The sequence below is a fragment of the Helicoverpa zea genome, chromosome 6 (assembly GCF_022581195.2).
Source record: "Helicoverpa zea isolate HzStark_Cry1AcR chromosome 6, ilHelZeax1.1, whole genome shotgun sequence".
In the NCBI taxonomy this organism is placed as follows: Eukaryota; Metazoa; Arthropoda; class Insecta; order Lepidoptera; family Noctuidae; genus Helicoverpa; species Helicoverpa zea.
In genome coordinates, this window is record NC_061457.1 from 5,187,152 (window position 1) to 5,206,615 (window position 19,464).

The 19,464-nt window shown below is 37.0% G+C and overlaps 1 protein-coding gene across 2 annotated transcripts in view; it reads left to right on the forward strand.

The window, feature by feature from the left end:
- The first annotated feature begins 866 nt into the window (after positions 1-866).
- LOC124631462 overlaps positions 867-19,464 on the forward strand; it is a 35,194-nt gene continuing 16,596 nt past the window's right edge. Inside the window, exon 1 of one of the 2 annotated variants that reach the window (XM_047165862.1) lies at positions 867-1,111. In XM_047165862.1, coding sequence (XP_047021818.1) covers positions 1,052-1,111 — 60 coding nt within the window. In that variant the 5' untranslated portion in view covers positions 867-1,051. The remainder of the gene's footprint in view (positions 1,112-19,464) is intronic. The other variant, XM_047165861.1, reaches the window with a different exon arrangement.

A 19,464-nucleotide genomic window follows, 5' to 3' on the forward strand; every position in this document is an offset into this window, starting at 1 on the left:
AGGTAATATTGTTATTTTGATTTGGTCTTGTCAGAGACCACAGCCCACACATTCAGCTTCAATTACCTAAACTGAAATCAGATTTTACAATTTGCGGTTATGCGCAATAAACAACGCAACACCGGTACCTACTTTACCTATAGGTAGGTATTGTGAATACCAATTTTAGACTGTTAACTTATATGGTAGTGTACAACCAACATGAAGCAAGTAGTGCGTTATGGTAAATACTAATCTAAATGTTCACCAACATTACACTACCTATATCTTTCAATAGAACTTACATTGGTCTCTGTGTGGGTTGAGGCCAGGGAGACAGTCACTCCATGTAAAATACACGGAAGCTACCCAGCTGCATCCGGTTAATTACACTGGGAATCGACCCCAACATTGGGAAAAGGCTAGACAGATGATGATGATGAACACATTAGTTTCTAGTTCTACCTACCTTACTATATATTATTTTTTGAAATTAGTGAAGTTTTTAAATTCCGAATTGGTAAAAGAGGCTGATGTAGCTAGAACATTATTTATACGTTAGGTACCTGTATAGGTATCTTTTTAGATACCTAGGTACCTACATAACATGTCCATTTACTTTTATTCCAATTTCCTTCCCTAATCTACACATTTCTTCGGCCAAAAATAGAATGATTGACCGTTTGCAATTTTGCAAATCGCCTATTCACTTTACAAATCGTTTTCATTTTTCTATTACAACAGCGATCCCCTATGCGGCAAGTCGTCAAATAACTTTTCTTGGTGAATTACCGGAGGCGGTTGACGCGGTTTCCCCTACAAGATCGTCCCTCCCGCGACTCCCGCCATTTCTCCCTCTAGTGGAGTGGGCCATTCAGAGACGGTTCGCGAAGCTCTCACGGTGCTTACGGCTTTGCTTCAGTTTGGCGGGCTTAGCGTCAGCCAACAGGCGTGTGCGGTGTGGTCACTCCAACGAACATTTGGCGGGAACGGAAAGCTCGCGCTCGCGGAAATATTAATCGCAAAAACAAAGCGATCTACAAATAATAAGTTTATGTGTATATCGTGAATAATGTCTATAAAATCGAGTCCCTTGATGCTTTTACGATGGTTCATCGTAATAAATATTATGGTAAGCTTGTTTGTTTATTTTATCGGCTTCTACCTATGCATTCGGAATTTCTATGAAGACATTTACTTGCATTTAAGTATATATACTTGCCATATTATCATAACCACTTTATTTTGTAGTTATGCGTTTCTCGAAATAAATATTTTTGAATGAATAAGCAAATGAAACCATATCATGGGCCTGAACATAACACTACCAGTTTGACCATCTATTAGTTTGATTTTCCGAAATGAAGTTCTAGGTATCCTGCGCACTTGGCTTCCTAATTTACTATTTAGGCGCAGTTGTAAAAGTTGGCGCAGTAAAATAAACGATGCGTAGTGAAGGAACCTAGGCACCTACATAGATATACCCCTACGATATGATACGAATAAAAGTAAAAACTTAAGTTCCGACGTCCTAAGTGCACTTAAGAACTTACATCGTGGAATCGCTACGCAATACGCACAACCGCACACAGTTTCACGCAGTCATTAACACAGTCAATTTAGTCCACTTTTTTCACCCGTCCCTCCAAGCAAAGTAACATCAAAGCGAGAACATTTAGTTCAATTACCATAAGATAATATCACTCGAGTCCACTAACTGTAACCATTGCAACATCGTGCATGGAGTCGAATCGATCTCCGCCCAGGAGCGCAGTTCGATTGCCGTAACTATGAACTTGCGGATCGAAATGCCATACATATCGAAGGGCGTAGATGCATGCGCCGATCGAGAACCGCTAGCTTGCCATATCAATTTACTAGCGCCGCTCTGGTGCACCCAATTACTAGCTCTGGTTCACATGATTCCTATTCATCAGCCTCTAGATTGTTTTAGTACCTATTAAAATAACGTTCGATGAGGAAAGATGCTTCGTAGTCTCGGTATTTATGGTAGGTGATGGTCGACCGCGTTCTTTCTAATGGGCTTGAGGTGTTGCTATGTTTTTATTTATTGGGACGTACGGATATTTCCCATACATTATTTTTTATTAGGTACCTATATTATTATTTATTTTTATTAACTAATTAAAACTTCCTAACACAAGGCGAGGCATACATTTAGGATCCCATTAATCTCTATGTGGCGAATAATTTAAAAACAACTAAAATTTGCGATTTTTTTATAATTTTAATAGTGTGTTTTCCTTTTAAACTATAACCGTCTTACCACAAAAACTTTTTAACGCCAGTTTAAGACTTGTCTAAAAAAATGACAAATTATGACTTTGACATATGGTTCATTTTGGAGCCACATTTTTTTTAGACAAGTGTAAAACAGTGGTTAAAGTTTTTGTAGTAAGGCCATATATAACAAAAAATGCCGAAATAGAAAAAAATGTGCGTAAAGATCGTTACAAAACTACCTAACTATTATCATAGTTTTCTAATTAACTTCTTCCTACCTTTATTGAGAAGTTTTGATGCGTGAAGTATCAACGGTCTCATAGAGCAACGCACTTGATGCGTAATTTATGTGATGCAAGGTGTACCTACCTAGGTGGTGATCAGTTATCAGCACATAGGTTTGTTGACGATTGTCTGCCTAATCATCAGGCTCAATCCAGAAAGTAAAATAATCTCTGTCGAAGATGATAACTTGAAAACGCGAAGAAAATGGCTTTCCATAAATCTTATAACTAGAACAACTTATTTTGGATTTTACTTTTTGACTCAGACACCAAAATTCACTACCTAACAGATTTTCGAACATATGGCAGGTGGAATGATCCGAATCAAGAATTTTAAGTCCCTATACTGCAACTGAAAAAAACAAGATTTGAAATAATTGAATTGTATTAGATACATTTGAATTTAATAATCCTCCAGTAAATAAGGATTGCCTACCTTACCTACCACTAGGGCATGCAATACCGGTTTACCGGTTTCGGTTTTACCGGTAAAACCGCCCATTTTCGCGATCTTTAATTTACCGGTAAAAATAATATGTAACCGGTAAATTACCGGTTTTTACGTTTTTGTGATAATATATAGCAATTGTTCATTTAACGTCAAATCTTCATTATGTAGCCTGAACATAATGTAATTTTGAATACATTAGGTACATTATTGTAAGAGTGTTAAAGTTGCTGTTTTTTAGGAAAGTAAACTTATGTGGCTCCTTAACTATAGGTTAGATACAAATCTTCATTCTCATCTTAATTTATAATATCTAAACAAATTTTATTCATTCGGTTATTCTGATTTTCCTCATAGCTGTCAGCTCATATAAGCTAAAATATAGATTATGCTTATTTTACTTACTCTATGACCTTATTGAGCAAGTGCTTTTACTTCACTACCATGCGGATAGCACTGAGGACACGGTGGAGCACACAGTCTAGGTGTGCACTGCCTGGGAAGGGTACCGCCGTGTCGTCGTCGAGCCAATAGGCAGCGGCGACCTCTCGCGTCCGGCCCTGGTTCAAGCCATGGTCCGGAGCGAGAGGGAATGGGAAGCCGTCGCCTCCTTCTGCGAAGCAGTCATGCTCGAGAAGGAGACGGTGGAGCGCCTGCGAGTTCGCACCTCTCATCCCAGCCGCTGTAGTGGACCAGGAAGACACCACGGGCGCCGAGTGTCGAGAGACGACTCCCGGCCACTGCAGGCCTCGGTCTGTGGACGGCGAGTTCGGGTGGCTCGTCGTTCCTCCGTCTGCATAGACAACAGACCCGTGACGGCGGCCCGAGTTGTTCCACGCGCAGGGCCAAGGCCTGCCGGGGCTGCGGGATTGTTCGCAAGAGTTACCGCGACCCTGGTCCATAAAATGCCTACGATTTACCATAAAAGAGGGCTTTTACTTCACGGTAATTCTTAGCGTTTATCCAGTCTTGAGACGGAGTCCGCTTTCCGTATCTTCTTCTTCCACTTCAATCTATCCAGGACATCTTCCTCTTCGAGTTCGTAGATTTTCAAGTCATTCATTACTACACTCGACCACTACCGTTTCGGCCTGCCTCTGCGCCTTTGACCGGGTATATTGAGATTGAGTACACAACATTGGCGATGTATTCAGGTGGTTTCCTTTTCACATGGCCGAACCATCGCAGCCGTTTCTCTTGCATTTTGTCGACGACATCGCGTACGGATGGTACTGACATGTCTGTTTATTACGGCCCACGTCACAAAAAATGTTTACCACCTTACACCTTGTATTTTTAATTATTTTTTGCTGCTTTACTACCCAATCTTATTGATATAATATCACATTTTAAAAAAAATACAAAAATTACCGTTTTACCGGTTTACCGGTAAAAATATTTTAATTACCGAATTTTTACCGGTAATTTTTATTTTACCGAAATTGCATGCACTACCTACCACCACCCAACGATTACTTTGAATAAATTTTGTTTTGCATTGCCGCTGATGCGTGCTTGCATTTTAAGTCTCATTGACTGGCCGATGGAGGAAGTCGTGCGTTCTCACATTACTATTCATGTCAATTAGGTACCATTACCTTAGGGAGTAATCCCAAAAATTGTTTCGTTTATTTAATTATTTTATTGTTTCCAAAAGCTCTTTCTCCACAACAAAGCCATAATCATTTTCTTGGCTAAAGAACTTACGATTTTACTGTATGGGTCCACTAGAGGCTAGAGACGAGAAGGTGTTCAAGATAAAATATACTTAGGTACATATAAGCTTTGCAAGAACAGTTAAACACATTACGAAGGACCATGAAGCGTGGCATTAGAGGCCTGCCTAACAGTGAGCGGAATTAGGTCGAAATGATGATGATGACAGACTTACTTACCTAAGTTTCCGTACACATTATATTTAAGACCGAGGAATCGTGAGAGCTAGGTAACTTAACGATTTATCTGCTAGGTCCCAGTATAAGATTAAATCGACCCTCGATGCAAGCGCCGCACTTCTGTCAACAAAGGTATATTAATTTACTAAGAGATTATTGTTACGTGTTGTACTTAAGTATTAATAGCGAGTAGGGGACCCGCTGCGTTTCACAGAATTTTGATTAAAGTTACATAACGACGTTCGTATCCACGTTCGGTGTCTGATCTTCATTGGCGCGCGTGGGAATCGTCTCCGACTATGCAATTAAGGAACGCCGGGAGCGGAGGGTAGTCAATTACCGTGCGCACTGTTTTTATTGCGACTCTCCTTGTCGATGCAATGAAACCTCAGCCGAAACGTAACCATAAGGAGGATCATAAACTTTATTGCTTCCCATTTGTTGCCTCTCTGGAATTTATTGTTAGAAACTACATAATTTGAATTTCCGCGAATGAGTGAGCAAATCTACGTTTAAAGTTTGATTTATACATATCTAATTATAAAGTTAGTTATTGCAAAGGTCTGACGATGCGCAAGTTAATTACTTACACTCTATTCGCGAATCGGCAATAAACAATTAAAGTTGATATATCATTAGTAAACACAGCTTTTCCTTATTAGTGAATCGATTAAAACATTACGCGTCCGTAGTAATTTTAATTCGATGAATGGGTACGTGCCGTCATGTTCTACATTTCTGAAATTAATTAAATTCCTTTTTTCACCTCCTGCCGCCTACTCATGCGTAACAAAACACATTAAGTAATTCTAAGCACCTCGTGCTCTCGCATAAAAAGCAAGTGGGAAAGTGATTGCGAAAAAAATCATTAAAGAAAAAAAAAACCATATCATGTCATATGTGTATTGCCGCGTCTTCGAGTCAACGACCCGAACCAATTATAGTTGCATAATAGAATGTTTTTTTCCATGATTTAAATTGGTTTTTTCAAACCTTAGCCAATTTACGATTACTATACAGATAGCATCATAGTCGGTTAGATGACTTCAGATATGCGAGCGATACTTGGACTCCCGTAAATGGTTTCTTTTATTATACCTACCTACTTACACAGTAAGTATCGTAGATATTGGTGATACCTACCAGTTTCACCAGACAAACATTGGTACAGCAATGCTGTAACAGCATAAGTAAACAAAAGTGAGTTTATGTGCATTGTGCATGTAGGTATCTATTTCTACGTTTTTTGTTTGTCAAGCAATTTTGGATCGTTTTTTTTTTCGTTGTAAGAAGGTACGGTGTTGTGCCTTTTCTCTGGCAGAAAATTGAAAATTTAAGAATCAATTTTTCCTTGGAATTTTACTATTAATCGCATCACTTTTATTAATTCCGCACCATAATTTTACTTAAACATTATATTGATATCGAAAATCGTAGCTAAGTACAACATTCATATAATGAAATTAACCATAGGTATAATAAGCCTTTGAATAGGTACATTAACATTAGAAAATGCAGCTGTAATGACATGACGGAACTGCAAGAAGTGCCAACCAATGTGTGCAACGCCTTATTATTCAATCTTATTATTCAATAATTTCAATTCTAAATGCAGTCGATTTGAGCCGAGCGCCAATGAATAATGCAGTCTATCATTGTATTTTGTTCAATCATTCAGTCCTTTATGCGTATAAATAGATTTCTGAGGAATCGTCTTATAAGTTAATCTTATTAATAGACTAATCTCAGGTAACCTTAGCGTACAATGAACCTGATTTCTAATCGATTCAGATTTGATCGGATGGAGATTTTTATTAAATTTCGATGAACGCTCACCGCAACGAAATGACAAACAAATTATACAAGGTGTTGATTTGCATTTGTGCCATACTTCAGGAGGAGGACATAAAATACATAAATAATCGATTGGAATTACAGTAGACGGGAAATAGCTAATATGCACTGCTTTTTTTGTCATTGTAATGTCGTAGTATTTCAGAAGTAATCCAATTTTATGAATGAAAATTATGAATAATCGTTGCATGTGCTTTGTGTTTGCGTTTGTGTGAGAGCGCAGCACGGTTTTAAGGCCAGTAACACACGCGCCAAGTTTAAATACGGCTAGATGAAATTGACGGAATTCCGAAAAAAAAAAAAAAAAAATTACCTACCAATTTTTTTGTTGATTTGGGTCGAGAATCATTAGCATAATTACGTCCTTGAATATGGCACGGATGCAAATCAACAGCTTGTATAATCGATTAGATAATTAACTTATCAAGGTATAATTAGGTTCAGCTTAAATACACATAACTTTATACACATGCCACTTTATGACGTACATAATCGATATCTAATAATGATTTTATGTAATAGGGAATTAGCTGTGTCATTACTACGCCTATTTTTTAAACGTGTTTTACGACCCTTTTCGATTTATTATAATGATGATAAAAAATGGTAGATGATTTGACGAGGACCTACTCATCCTCCTCCTATCATATCATATGTGGTTATCTCTAGCAAATACATAAGTACTAAATCTAGCTAAGCCTTTCATCTTTAGATTGGGTGTATGAATCTTTTGATATCACATAATGTTATGAAATCTTAGGTGAATAGATCGTGAAAAGATCTAGAAAAGTGTCAGTATTTCGTAATTTTATGGAACAGACAAAATGAATGTTACGATCGCTGAGGTCCTCCAAAAACAAAACATGGCTCGAAAACTGGATGCCTTGAGCTTTCTAATAATAACTAAAGTATCAAACAACTTTACAAATCAGTGTTCAAAACTTTTTGTTCCTCGGGGTATTAATATCAATATCGGAGCTAAACTTACCAAGCCCTAATTGGATAGACTAGACTGAGATGTTGTTTTATTTGTTGCTCAGCTTTGTACAGAGTTCCCAGGATATTCAATAAATTCGATTAGACTTACATAAGGTACTTATGGAGCTTATGATATACCTACTTCATAAATGCTGTTCATAAAATCCAGTTTTATAATCAGGGGGTTTAAAAAACTTAGGTGTAACTATGTAAAAAAACAATAAATAAGTGACATGTATTTCTACTTCCTTTAACTTATCATGTTATCTAACAATCACAAAGGATACACTTAATAGTTCTTTACTGCAGCTTAATTATTAAAAAAAATATTTAATTATTGAAATGGAAAACTTCCGCTTCTACTAAAATAAATCTATTATTTAAATTCTGGTTTTGTCTGTAAGAGATTTTGGAGATCTCTTAACATCAGCTTAATGCAACCTATTTGTGCAATCCATAGACGAAAAAAACACTTCAGATTGAACATCCTACATGAAAAGTTGCAGAAATTTCATGCTAGATTCTCAGATAAATGAAATTAACGAGCCAGACAAAACCGTGGGGGTCGTGTATTCTTCAATGAGCTCGTCTCTTCATTATGTTAATCATTTCAACTCTTGTAGATTTTATCTCATAACATAACACTAATCCGTCCTGTCTCACTTTATTAAGTCTACTTATTTACTCGTTGAAGCTCATGTAGTGTTTTGAAAGTAGATAAGATTGAAGATTTTTTGCTAGCTTATGTATTGATCTAAGTGGCTTATATAAAATCCAGATTGATTAGCGGTTTTATTAGGTGCTGCAGATAAATGACTCGCAATTTTTTTGTTTTTTCGGAATATCATAGGACACTACTTTATATGTAAGTCTTCAAGTTTAAGTGGATGCTGCGGTTGAAAAGTAGCCTATGTGTTACTACTTACTTACCAAATTTTACCAAAATTGGTGTCGATGTTTCAGCGTGAAAAAAAAAGGTAACAAACATTCACACAAACTTTCGCCTTTTTGATAATAATGAGAATTAAGTATGATTGGTAGGTACACATTTGAATCATGCAAAATTCTGAATAGAGCCAATATAAGCTCAAAGTCTATGTTCCTATATAAATGGACCTAACACACCAGTGCGGTAAAACAATTAGTGCTAATTGTAACCCCAAGCATTTTCCGCATGACGTAGGCCTACCTAAATCCTACCATAGCTTCAGGCTTTATTTGCTAATTGGATTATTTTTATCACTTATAATACTAGAGTCGAACAGAGTAATTAAGTTAAAGTTATAATAATAATAATCTGACCGCCATAAAAATCTGACCACAGGTTTTTTTTTTGTTTTTCAGTTATGGTAGATATTAAGATGTAGAATATTGAATATGTACTTAATTAGTTGATAAAATCGCTACGTAGATCGTACTTAGTGAAAAAAAAATAAAGGACACTAACAATTTTCCTTCCCCTTTTTTTTTAACTACAACTCTTCCAAGAAGGCTATTGGCCTTACTACAAAAACTTAAACGCCTGTTTTACACTTGTCTAAAAAAATTGTGGCTGCAAAATGAAACATATGTCAACGTCATAATTTGACACTTTTTTAGACAAGGCTTAAACTGACGTTTAAAGGTTTTTGTGGTAAGACGGTATATGTTTTTGGTTGTTTGAGAAATTCGGAAATCGTCAAATTAATAAATACATTTATTCACCTAACATAATTAAAAAAGTATTTTCTAAATAATATTACACGCATAGAAAATGCAATGGAACTAGGCAGGTAAAACTGAATAGGACTAATGATCATCGATACCGTTGCGTGCCGTCAATGGACAGGTCACAAAGCTATAACCTGTGCCCTATCGATCCTTATAAGTGTATACGCCTGTAGGCATTTTAACTAGCTTTAGAAAGTCCATCAGACCTACTTTTGAAGCACAAATGTTTCTGCTGAAAGCTGTTATATTTTGCGGTGGTGAAGTGTAAAATTAGGTGTTTGCACAATGCACCATATGACACGAATCGTATGTACCTATCATGTGGTGCGTGTAAGCTCTTGAATTATTTATTGTTATATACCTACTGTGGAAAGTGTAAAGATTTTAAGGAATATCTTGAAAAATACAACGACTTTTCAGATTGAAATAGGTAAGAATCTTAAAATGTGTCTAATCCGACATCTACTGACAACGGCTACGGTTTAAGTTCGGTAGCAAAAAGTTTAACAATTTTTAATGACAGTTTTTCAAGACTAGATAAGTTGTAGGTTACCTACTTATTACATAATCAATCGGAATGAATTTTAAGTATTTTCACTGATTATGAGGATCTTTGCACTATGTAGAAGGAAACAAATCTTCCGTGTCTCAAGATACACGTGGAACATTTTTGGCCTCTTTTCTCTAAAACATTAACATACTGACTTTTGCTTTTTTAGCATTCAGTTAAAAAACGAAGATGTTAAAAAGGATCGTTATAATTAGAACCAGGTTAAAATTCCGTTAACGGTTAAAAATATGCGAACAAAGCAATAAACAAGGCATCTATGGTGTTGATTGCGAATTTGATGTATTAACGTTAGATACGCCTTTTAAACCAAAAGTAGAATAAGCTTCTGGCAAAGTATACAAAAAACCCCGTGAATAATTGAACGTCTTAAATGCACGGAACTGTAATTCCTAAATTGATTAACTTCCTCAAAAAGTTGGCTCATTAATTAACTATTCATACGAAAAAAAACGGATTTTAAAATGTTTATTCATACACCTATTAATTTTTTGCGACATGAGTGTTTAATTCAATTAAATAACCATTACACCGATGACAGGCGGTGTCAGCTCAGACGCACAAAAAGTTGTCGCGGACGTCGGCCCGGCCACGAGCCTGCAACCACTGACACATGATACCCGACCCACTTACCTGCATCACTAATAACTCTAATCAGGATAATTGTAATTAATTAACACAGTTACTTCTAACAAAGAACAACGCAAAAAATAGCGGTTGCTTAGGCGCACTGCGTTTGTTAACCGTTATTGTTATGGATGAACAGTATTCGCACTCGCTAGTAACTTCAAAGAGAAATACCAACTGACATTCACACTTGCTATAAAAAATACTTTTGACCAGTTCTTATCGTGATAACCATAAAACATGTGGACGTGAATGTACCAACTACCAACTCCTCCGTGTTTTATATACTTTATATGGCAACTTTGAAAGTGTAACGTGTTTGTGGGTATGTAGGTGGAAAATCGTATGAATAACACACATTTATGACTTCTAAACTGGAACAAGTTTGGTTCAGATAACACAGTACATCTGGGAAATCAGCAATCAGGGATGTGGAGAAAAATATTCAGTGGTGTCATGTTACATAATGCTCGTGAACTTCGCTGACACAACTCAAACTTGTCTCGTTTCCAGAAATCAATGTTGTTTGCGATCGCGGTGGCCGGTGCCCCTACGAGGGTGGCACACCCCCGCTCTATAAATCACTGTCCGAATTACGGCGTTTCTATAATATTTGTAATCCGGTGCTGGGCACGCGGCCGAATACAACAATTGATACACCCTACCCTATGAAATCCACTCACAAATTAATTGAAACAAGTTTTGTCCTCGTTAATATTTCCATCGTGTCAAGTTCAATTCTGTGAGCCTGAGCTTGTGTTGTGTATTTTGGAATGCTAAAGTAAACAAAGCTGCATTCTTGGTTCCATCACTTCCTTCCATCTATAGTTTTTGTTGGGGAGATCATTTTCATTTTATTCACCCGATCAAGTACAGTCTCCCACAATAGTTCAAGTAGCGGTAGTACAGGTTGCTAGTTCATCACCTACGAACACCATTACGAACCTGATTTCCCAGCTGGCTCACACGTATGCGACGCTAAACGGTTTGCATTACGCATTAACACAAATAATATCCTCCGCACATTAATTACAAACTTTACGTCCTATGAATAAACTAAGAGATGTTATTATCAAGGTATCTTGTATAAAATGCAGGAGGTTTGTAATATAGAGGTATTAACGCTAATACCCAATTATAGACTCGCATCAGATCGGCGCACGGACCGGGGAAAGAAGATTAGGCTTTCAACCGCAATCTATATAGGGGTGAGAGCAAACGCTATTAAAATGTTTCTATCTCCACTCACTGACGGCGTCAAGTAAAATTAAATAAATTGTACGATTACTCTGCACTTTCTATTCAGATATAAATTATATGTATTCTCATGTAATTAAATGTTGCGATTATTTATCGTGATATCTCTAACTGTGTATTTTTGCTGACATGATAATTGCACTTGCATTTGGCATATACCTATATTCGCGAGATACATTACTCTTTCATGTATTTTTAAATAGATAGTAATTAAAATCTTCCGGCTGAGCAAATTATAATAATGAGATATTTTTTATTACATGCTCTTGTGTTACCGATCTCAATATAAAGTTCACAACAATTATGGATGCAAAATATGACCTGCTCTAGTGCAGAGCACGCGAAGTGTAGATGAAAAACTGGTCAGCCTCTTGTTGGTTATTACACGCCCCATCGACTTTTACTCGGTATTGACACGATCAATTATACAGATTACTACATCGATTACTCACATATTGAATTCCCTAAACGATTATAGCGTGTTTACTTCTTTAACACCCCATTAGTCTCGCATATACTTACCTCTAGCATCTTCATTCTTTATTTTTTGCAAGTTTCCCTCCTCGAAATTGTTTTTTATTCTCGAAGAGCGCTGAAAGATAACAACATTTCCATGCTATTGAAGAAAACTTGTTTACAAGAGCTCTTTCTATTTGCGGATGTTTAAAATAAGTTGATCTCTCTCAGTAGTCTAGACGGAGCAAGGGAGGGTGCGCCCCCCGGGGAAATGCCAATATTGCAAACCAATAAAGTCATCTTCATTCTATTTAGAACTTCATCATCTGTTATTTATAAAATGTTTTATAGTTAATACGATTTTTTATTTCAAGTAGTCAATTCCATAACAATAATATTGTTTACAATTGCATGCATATTTTTGCAATAATTCCATCAGACTAATAAGGAGAAAGTCGAAATAGATTTACTGATAGAACCAGTAAGTAAATCTTTGTGAAACAGAGGTGAATTTATATTTCGGGAGAAATCTGCAAAAGTTGGCAACGATTCAATAAGCACAAATGATGTAAAAGTAAAATAGAAAACCATTTATCCGATGAACCCGATTAGCCTGACCAACTGACAGTAAAATCACTTTGCAGAAATAGAGATTTATTTAACAGTATAATTTACGGCCGCATCAGGTCAGGAAGCTTGGATTAAGTTTATCAGCCAATGAATGGTATTGCAGCAATACAATATACTCGTATATGTATATTTTTAGGACATAGGAAATCATGAAATCCTTTATGTAATTAGTGGTGTGCTAGGACCGCAGCAACTCTTAAACAATCCCACAGCGGCCACAGCCCCGGCAAATGTACTAATAACTGTAGATTGCTTTTTCGGAAACGAAAGTGAAACAGTCAATCTAATACAATTTGAAAATTCCTATTACAAGACAAATCATAGAAGACAGTGCAATCCGCCGAAGATAATAGTTGTTATAATCAAGAAAAAATGGTATACGAAGATTTTTTGTACGCATTTCAATATCCATTAATTTTAAACTCGGATCTCGTTTCGTAGAAAGAAAGTATTAATAGAGTTTATAATATCTGTGATACAATTTCCATTGTTAAGTTTGGCAAAATCGTGAAGCCAACCGCGCGTGAACTGTACTACTTAACGGTTCAACTTTGACATAGAAATGTTTATCCCATAGGTAACTGACTATACTGATTTTAAGCTTTTGTTATCGTTCGGCACGTGCAGATAAACAATACTTATTGCAAAATCACCATAAATTGTAATAGACTCATCAATATGATACAAAACAAAATGATAAAGCAATAAGTGACTAATCCGCAGCCGCTTCCTATCAATGATAAGGTACGCGCTGTAAGCATTATGATCATCGTCATTATCGTTACACGGCGATTTTGCTGAACATGAACAATAGATGATACTTTATTATCCATAAAGATAGCTTCGATATCAGTGCATTATAAGAGAGACGTCATAGATGCTGTGCCCATTGAGTTGGATCGTAGCGCGAGGGCGCGCGTGCCCGGTCATCGACCACTACACGTCGCGCAAGTTCACTCGCGCATGGGAAGTAGGAGCTGTTGCGCGCGCGCAGCCGCATGTCGGCGCGCTCAACTGGTGTCGCCGATGCTTCTCAAAGAGACCGCGAGACCTTTACGCATCCGGGATCAAATTTTCATTAAATGCAAAATAGTATATTAAAAATTATATGCAGTAACTTATGCAGCACCTTATTTATCTGCTTTGTAGCAACAAGTTATTCCTGATTTACAAGGAAATTAAATCCTGAAAGTTTTATTCGTTTCATATTTAGTCACCACCATTAAGTTTAGATCCGTTGAGTTATTTAACTTCTGGCTCCCCCGGGTCTATTATTATGTTGTTTCAGACTCGCATTCGGAATTCGTTTATGGGTAATTAAACGGTACACCGAACTTTTTTCGTGACAAGGGGAACTTTAGGTTTTACGAGGGCATTTTACTTTATAAAGAAGAAAAAGTCATTTCGATTTTCCCCTAACATGTTAAGACATTCATTTGGAGCGTGTTTAACATCAGTAAATCAATGCGCTGTGCATAAGTTTGTTTTTTTCTTCAAATGCTTGCACCTCGCTCGATGCCTTCCGGTACATTGATTGAGTAAGAGGAATTGAAGTTTCAACAATCGTCATACATTTCATATTTCTTAGGTCGTTAGGAACTACTCGGTATACTTACGTCTCTACTGCCTTGGAATACATAAGCGAGCTAAGAATGAACTTGATTGGCAAGCAATGCATCGCTCATACTGCGCATATTTTATATACAGCGTGACAGAATATCAATGCCTTTGGATATTTCCGCAATGGAACTTAATCTTATAATTAGCATAATTTTCTTATTATCCGATATTGTCGTCCTAAAACAGTTACTTAACTGTTTCGCATTAGTTGTGGCGAATGTTAATGACTCCTTTGTAGTACTAGTAGTTTTATGGTATCCTATTTAAATCAACTTGATATACCTGAAGTACAGTTATTATAGTCCCATGACCATTTATTTATGTTGAATCTGTCAAGTATGCAAATTAATACTCGGATAATTTATTGAATCGCTCAATTTATTCTGTTACATTTTTGTTGATTAATTCAAGTTTTGTTTCTAAAATATTTATGTCGTCATGTTTGTTGAAGTCTCCGGCAATGTACCTAAAAGACTGGTCAGATAGCCGTGTTGAATAGCGATTCAGCCTATTAAGTAATTGAATAGTTTGGTTGGCAATTACGTCGCTGACTGCCTTAAACCAGACAAATTCTTTTGGTTTCTCCTGGAGCCAGGATAATAGGCGTGAGCATTCCCTTCTTTTTGTGGAATTCGCGTAGTTATGTTTTTATTATTTTTTTTTGTGTGTGAAGTTGCTTGATAACCGAGGTGACCACAGCGTGCAATATTCTCGTGCGGTTAGCACTCAACTTGTCTATTGTTCTGCAGATGAGTTGCCTGCTTTGTATTGACCTTACACCGCGTCGTAAAACACATGTTCCTTTTTCTCTTTCATAATATTCCTACTTAGAAACAGACTTCGTGCGTTAGTGGAATTGTAATTGTTAGAGTCAACATTGGATATAGGTACAGCTACATAATGTACGCGGATTTCTTAGAAGGTATTAACTCAAATTATTGGAGGAACTGCTATAAACAGGCACACACCTGGATATAAAAAAAAAAATCTTGTGTTTCTTAAGTATCAATCTTTTCAAATATTGACGTGACACACCATAGGTACTTATTCATTGTAAAAGTGCTTCACTGTCCAGGTACCTCAACTATTGTTTAGAGGCGTTTTAGCAATAGTAGGTTCTATGGGCTTCTAGGTACCTACCCAAAATCCAGAATGAGCATGCAATATTCGTGTTTTGGTGCACGTGCGGAAAAACCGAATAGTACAAGTTATCAAAATATCTTGTCTCTCCCTGATAATGAACTCAAGGCTAAGTCAACATTATCGTGTGATGTACGGGGCTAAGATAATCCGTAAAAATTAACCGAGAGTAGCAGATATTGGGCTATCACAAGATTGAGATTAGGTATCTCGGCCTATCCAATTGCCTCTTAGTGCTGATTCATGGTCTCAAGAATGAACTACTGGATCAGACAAACATTCAAGATGCACCATTTTATTGCATGATTGAAAATATTACTTACTGCGCAAAATTACATAAAGATTTACTTAACCAGTAATTATTATAGCCTAATGTGTTATTTGAGCATACCGTAGGTACAATTTTTTGTACAAAAGTACTTCCGTACACGAAGAAACAGAAATGAGCATGCATGACGGTTTACTTACGAGTAATAATGATGTAGACCACACAATAATCTTGGTAGCAGTAAAAACAGACGCCATCAATGGCCGTCTCATTAGGGCTCGCTTTATGTCGTCATCAAGGAAGACTGGTATCCTTGGCAGAGCATTAGTTTCAGAACAAAACACAATATTTACTGGTAATAACGTGGATATTCATCCGCATGGAAATTAGAAATGTTATGGATTTTTTAATCTCCTTTGCACAAGAGGAAATAATAGATTGAGGAAGTAAGGTGAAGTAAGTTTATTTGTTTGACGTTTATTTCAAGTTTTTAGTGTTTGTTAATAACCGGTCTCTCGTTTTCGTCAGAAAAGTTTACGATTGGTACGAGAAAATAGCAAAGTTTTGTTTAGTTTTAAAGTATCCCTAGGCTCATCATTTTTTATTAATATTTTATGACACTTTTATATGGATTACCCTACGCAGGGTTCCAAATCTACTCTATCGATAAAAAATCAATTTCCTAAGGTGTTTTCTTATCTCATCGGTTTCTCCGTCTCTAAAAACGTATAAAGTAACGTTAGTAACAGCTATATAATCGGAATGACAAATAGCTTCTTCATTCGTCGTACGTAACCCATTCCCGTATATGGCAACTACTGCATAATACATTTGCGGTGAAGGTCCGTAAAAGCTTATATATTTATTACCTTCCTCCCTCACTATATTCTTGTCATGTTCTGATGTGTGAATTGCTTTTCTAAAGGCTCTCAGTTAACTTCTTAGTGAGTTCAACGTGGCGCGTAACAATTGTCATAAGCGGCTAATTACCGTAAAAACTGAGCATGTTTAGGTATCATGAGGTCTCACGAGCACAGCTACCATCTAGCACATAGCAATAATCTTAGGATAGCGTTACGCTCTCATGAGTCCCGTGATTACGTCGATTTACTCCATTAAAACTAACCACTCGCATTTCATTTGGTTTGCAGATAAAAATCTCAGTAGAAGGGTGTGTAATTAGAACTATTAATTATGCGCTGTTATGTCACGTAATGCTATTACACGTCATGGTACCGACGGTAATGGGCCGATAGAGATCGCCACCACAACGTTGCGTTTTTACCTCAGAGAAAACTTCGTTAGGCTGAATACAGTCCAGTGTATCACAGAGAAATGTATTTTATTATAATGTCATTATTATTAATGGAGTGTTAAAGGAGTGATCAAATGCTATTCAAACGTCATTACAGCCATCAATGGAATGAAAGTTATCTTTCACCTGATACTAATCGTTACTCTCAATCACTCGTTATAATAGTGTCACTATATTCGCAGATACTTAAACGAGTTATGTGCTTTACACCAATGAGTTTTTTGCATTAGAAAGGTAAGTTTCTATATCATTACCGTTCATAAACTTCCGTAATACAGTTTATACTTCATAATAACAAAACAGAAATTATCAACACACAAGTTGCACGGATGTTATTGAACTAAGTATAGGCTGACGGGTGGTTAGTGATTTACTAGGAAATTGATGAGAGAGCTGGGTTCGTGCTCGGGTCATTTACGCGCCAGCGACGCGGTCAAACCAAATCACACGGCTAAATAAGTTTCGTCGGATAATTGTTAACATTACATACAATCGAAGCAACCGCAATCCGCATGATAGGTTTTGGTAACGGACGCGTTTTTGCGTGTGCTCGTTTAGATTTTAACAATACTCTCTTAAACAAAAAACTGGTTAAGTCAAATTTGGTTGCATAGGAATTGGGTCACTAAATCACTACTCTGTACAGAATACAATGTGTCCGTTAGTAAAGAAAGAAAATAATTACTGAATTCCTAACAAGAGCTGATATATTAGCTATCAACAGGAAACGGAGTCACTTATCCAAAGCAGTCGTACGTGATTTGTTACTTGCAAACATTTGTAATGTGTGTACAAGAGTGCTCCGTTTTTCATATCCCCGTGAGATAGATTCACAAAACGTTTTTCTCATGAATTATGTAGCAAGTTTAGTACCTAAATACTGACGTAGGCCCGACCCTCCTTCCTCTTCTGTATAATTTCATGTTCCGATGCTTGAATAAGTAATGCAACGATTTCGAACCGTTTCGTTAAAATTTAATTTCGGTCGATATTACATTCACTTACTGACAATTGAGTTTTTCACACTGATGTCATTTTCAGCGTCTGGCAGCATAACAATAATAGCTTTCATAATGGAATACGTAATTATTTCACGTCAGAAATATATCGAGGATGATGTATGAGGGTCGTAGGCGGAGCGGACATCCTCATATAAGCGAAGACAACGCTACAACTAGGAATGTCATAGCAATTTGCAACAATGACATAATACACAAACACGAACGAAGTGGAACGAATCGTAATCCGCTCCTAAAACACATTCGTTTCTTCACGCATTAGTGCATACGTGCTTGCTATGAAGGATGTATAGTCCAAGGTCGACGCGTAAGTTTACACAAGAACATTGCCCTGTAACAAGTAAAAATATCCAGCGTGAAATTTAAAAATAGCGCAAAACCACGAAATACTTCGCAGGTCGTGTGAGGAGCATTCTTGGAAACGCTGCGTATAGTCGACGTGATTAATACGCCTGCGTTATTACGATCATTGTAAATCATAGCGAGGGGTACATTCCCTTGATATGCAAATGTAAAGCAAATTCGCGGGGAAATATTATAGTTGTAAGCGCCGTCTTCGCCGACAGGCCGTAACTTTTTACGACAAGGTATAATTTTTCATTATAGTGGAGGAGTGACTTTAGTTGTCTAGGTGTAAATTTATTTTATTCAGATCAAAAGCATAGGCATTGACAGTGCCTATTGGAAACCAATAAGTTTTTACATGATAAACTTTCAAAGGAAATTCACACAATAAATTGAAAGCTCCATGAAATAGGTGCCTTAATACAGCTAGCTACATTTATGATATTTTCTTCAGCTTTCCATCCTCCGAGCCTTTTCCCAATCATGTTGGGGTCGGCTTCCAGTCTAACCGGATTCAGCTGAGTACCAGTGCTTTACAAGAAGCGACTGCCTATCTGACCTCCTCAACCCAGTTACCCGGGCAACCCGATACCCCTTGGTTAGACTGGTGTCAGACTTACTGGCTTCTGACTACCCGTAACGACTGCCAAAGATGTTCAATGACAGCCGGGACCTACAGTTTAACGTGTCATCCGAAACACAGCCAATGGTGTCTAAGATATACTTAGAAAGTACATACAAACTTAGAAAAGTTGCATTGGTACTTGCCTGACCTGGGATCGAACCCTCGCCCTCATACTTGAGAGGTTGGTCCTTTACCCACTAGG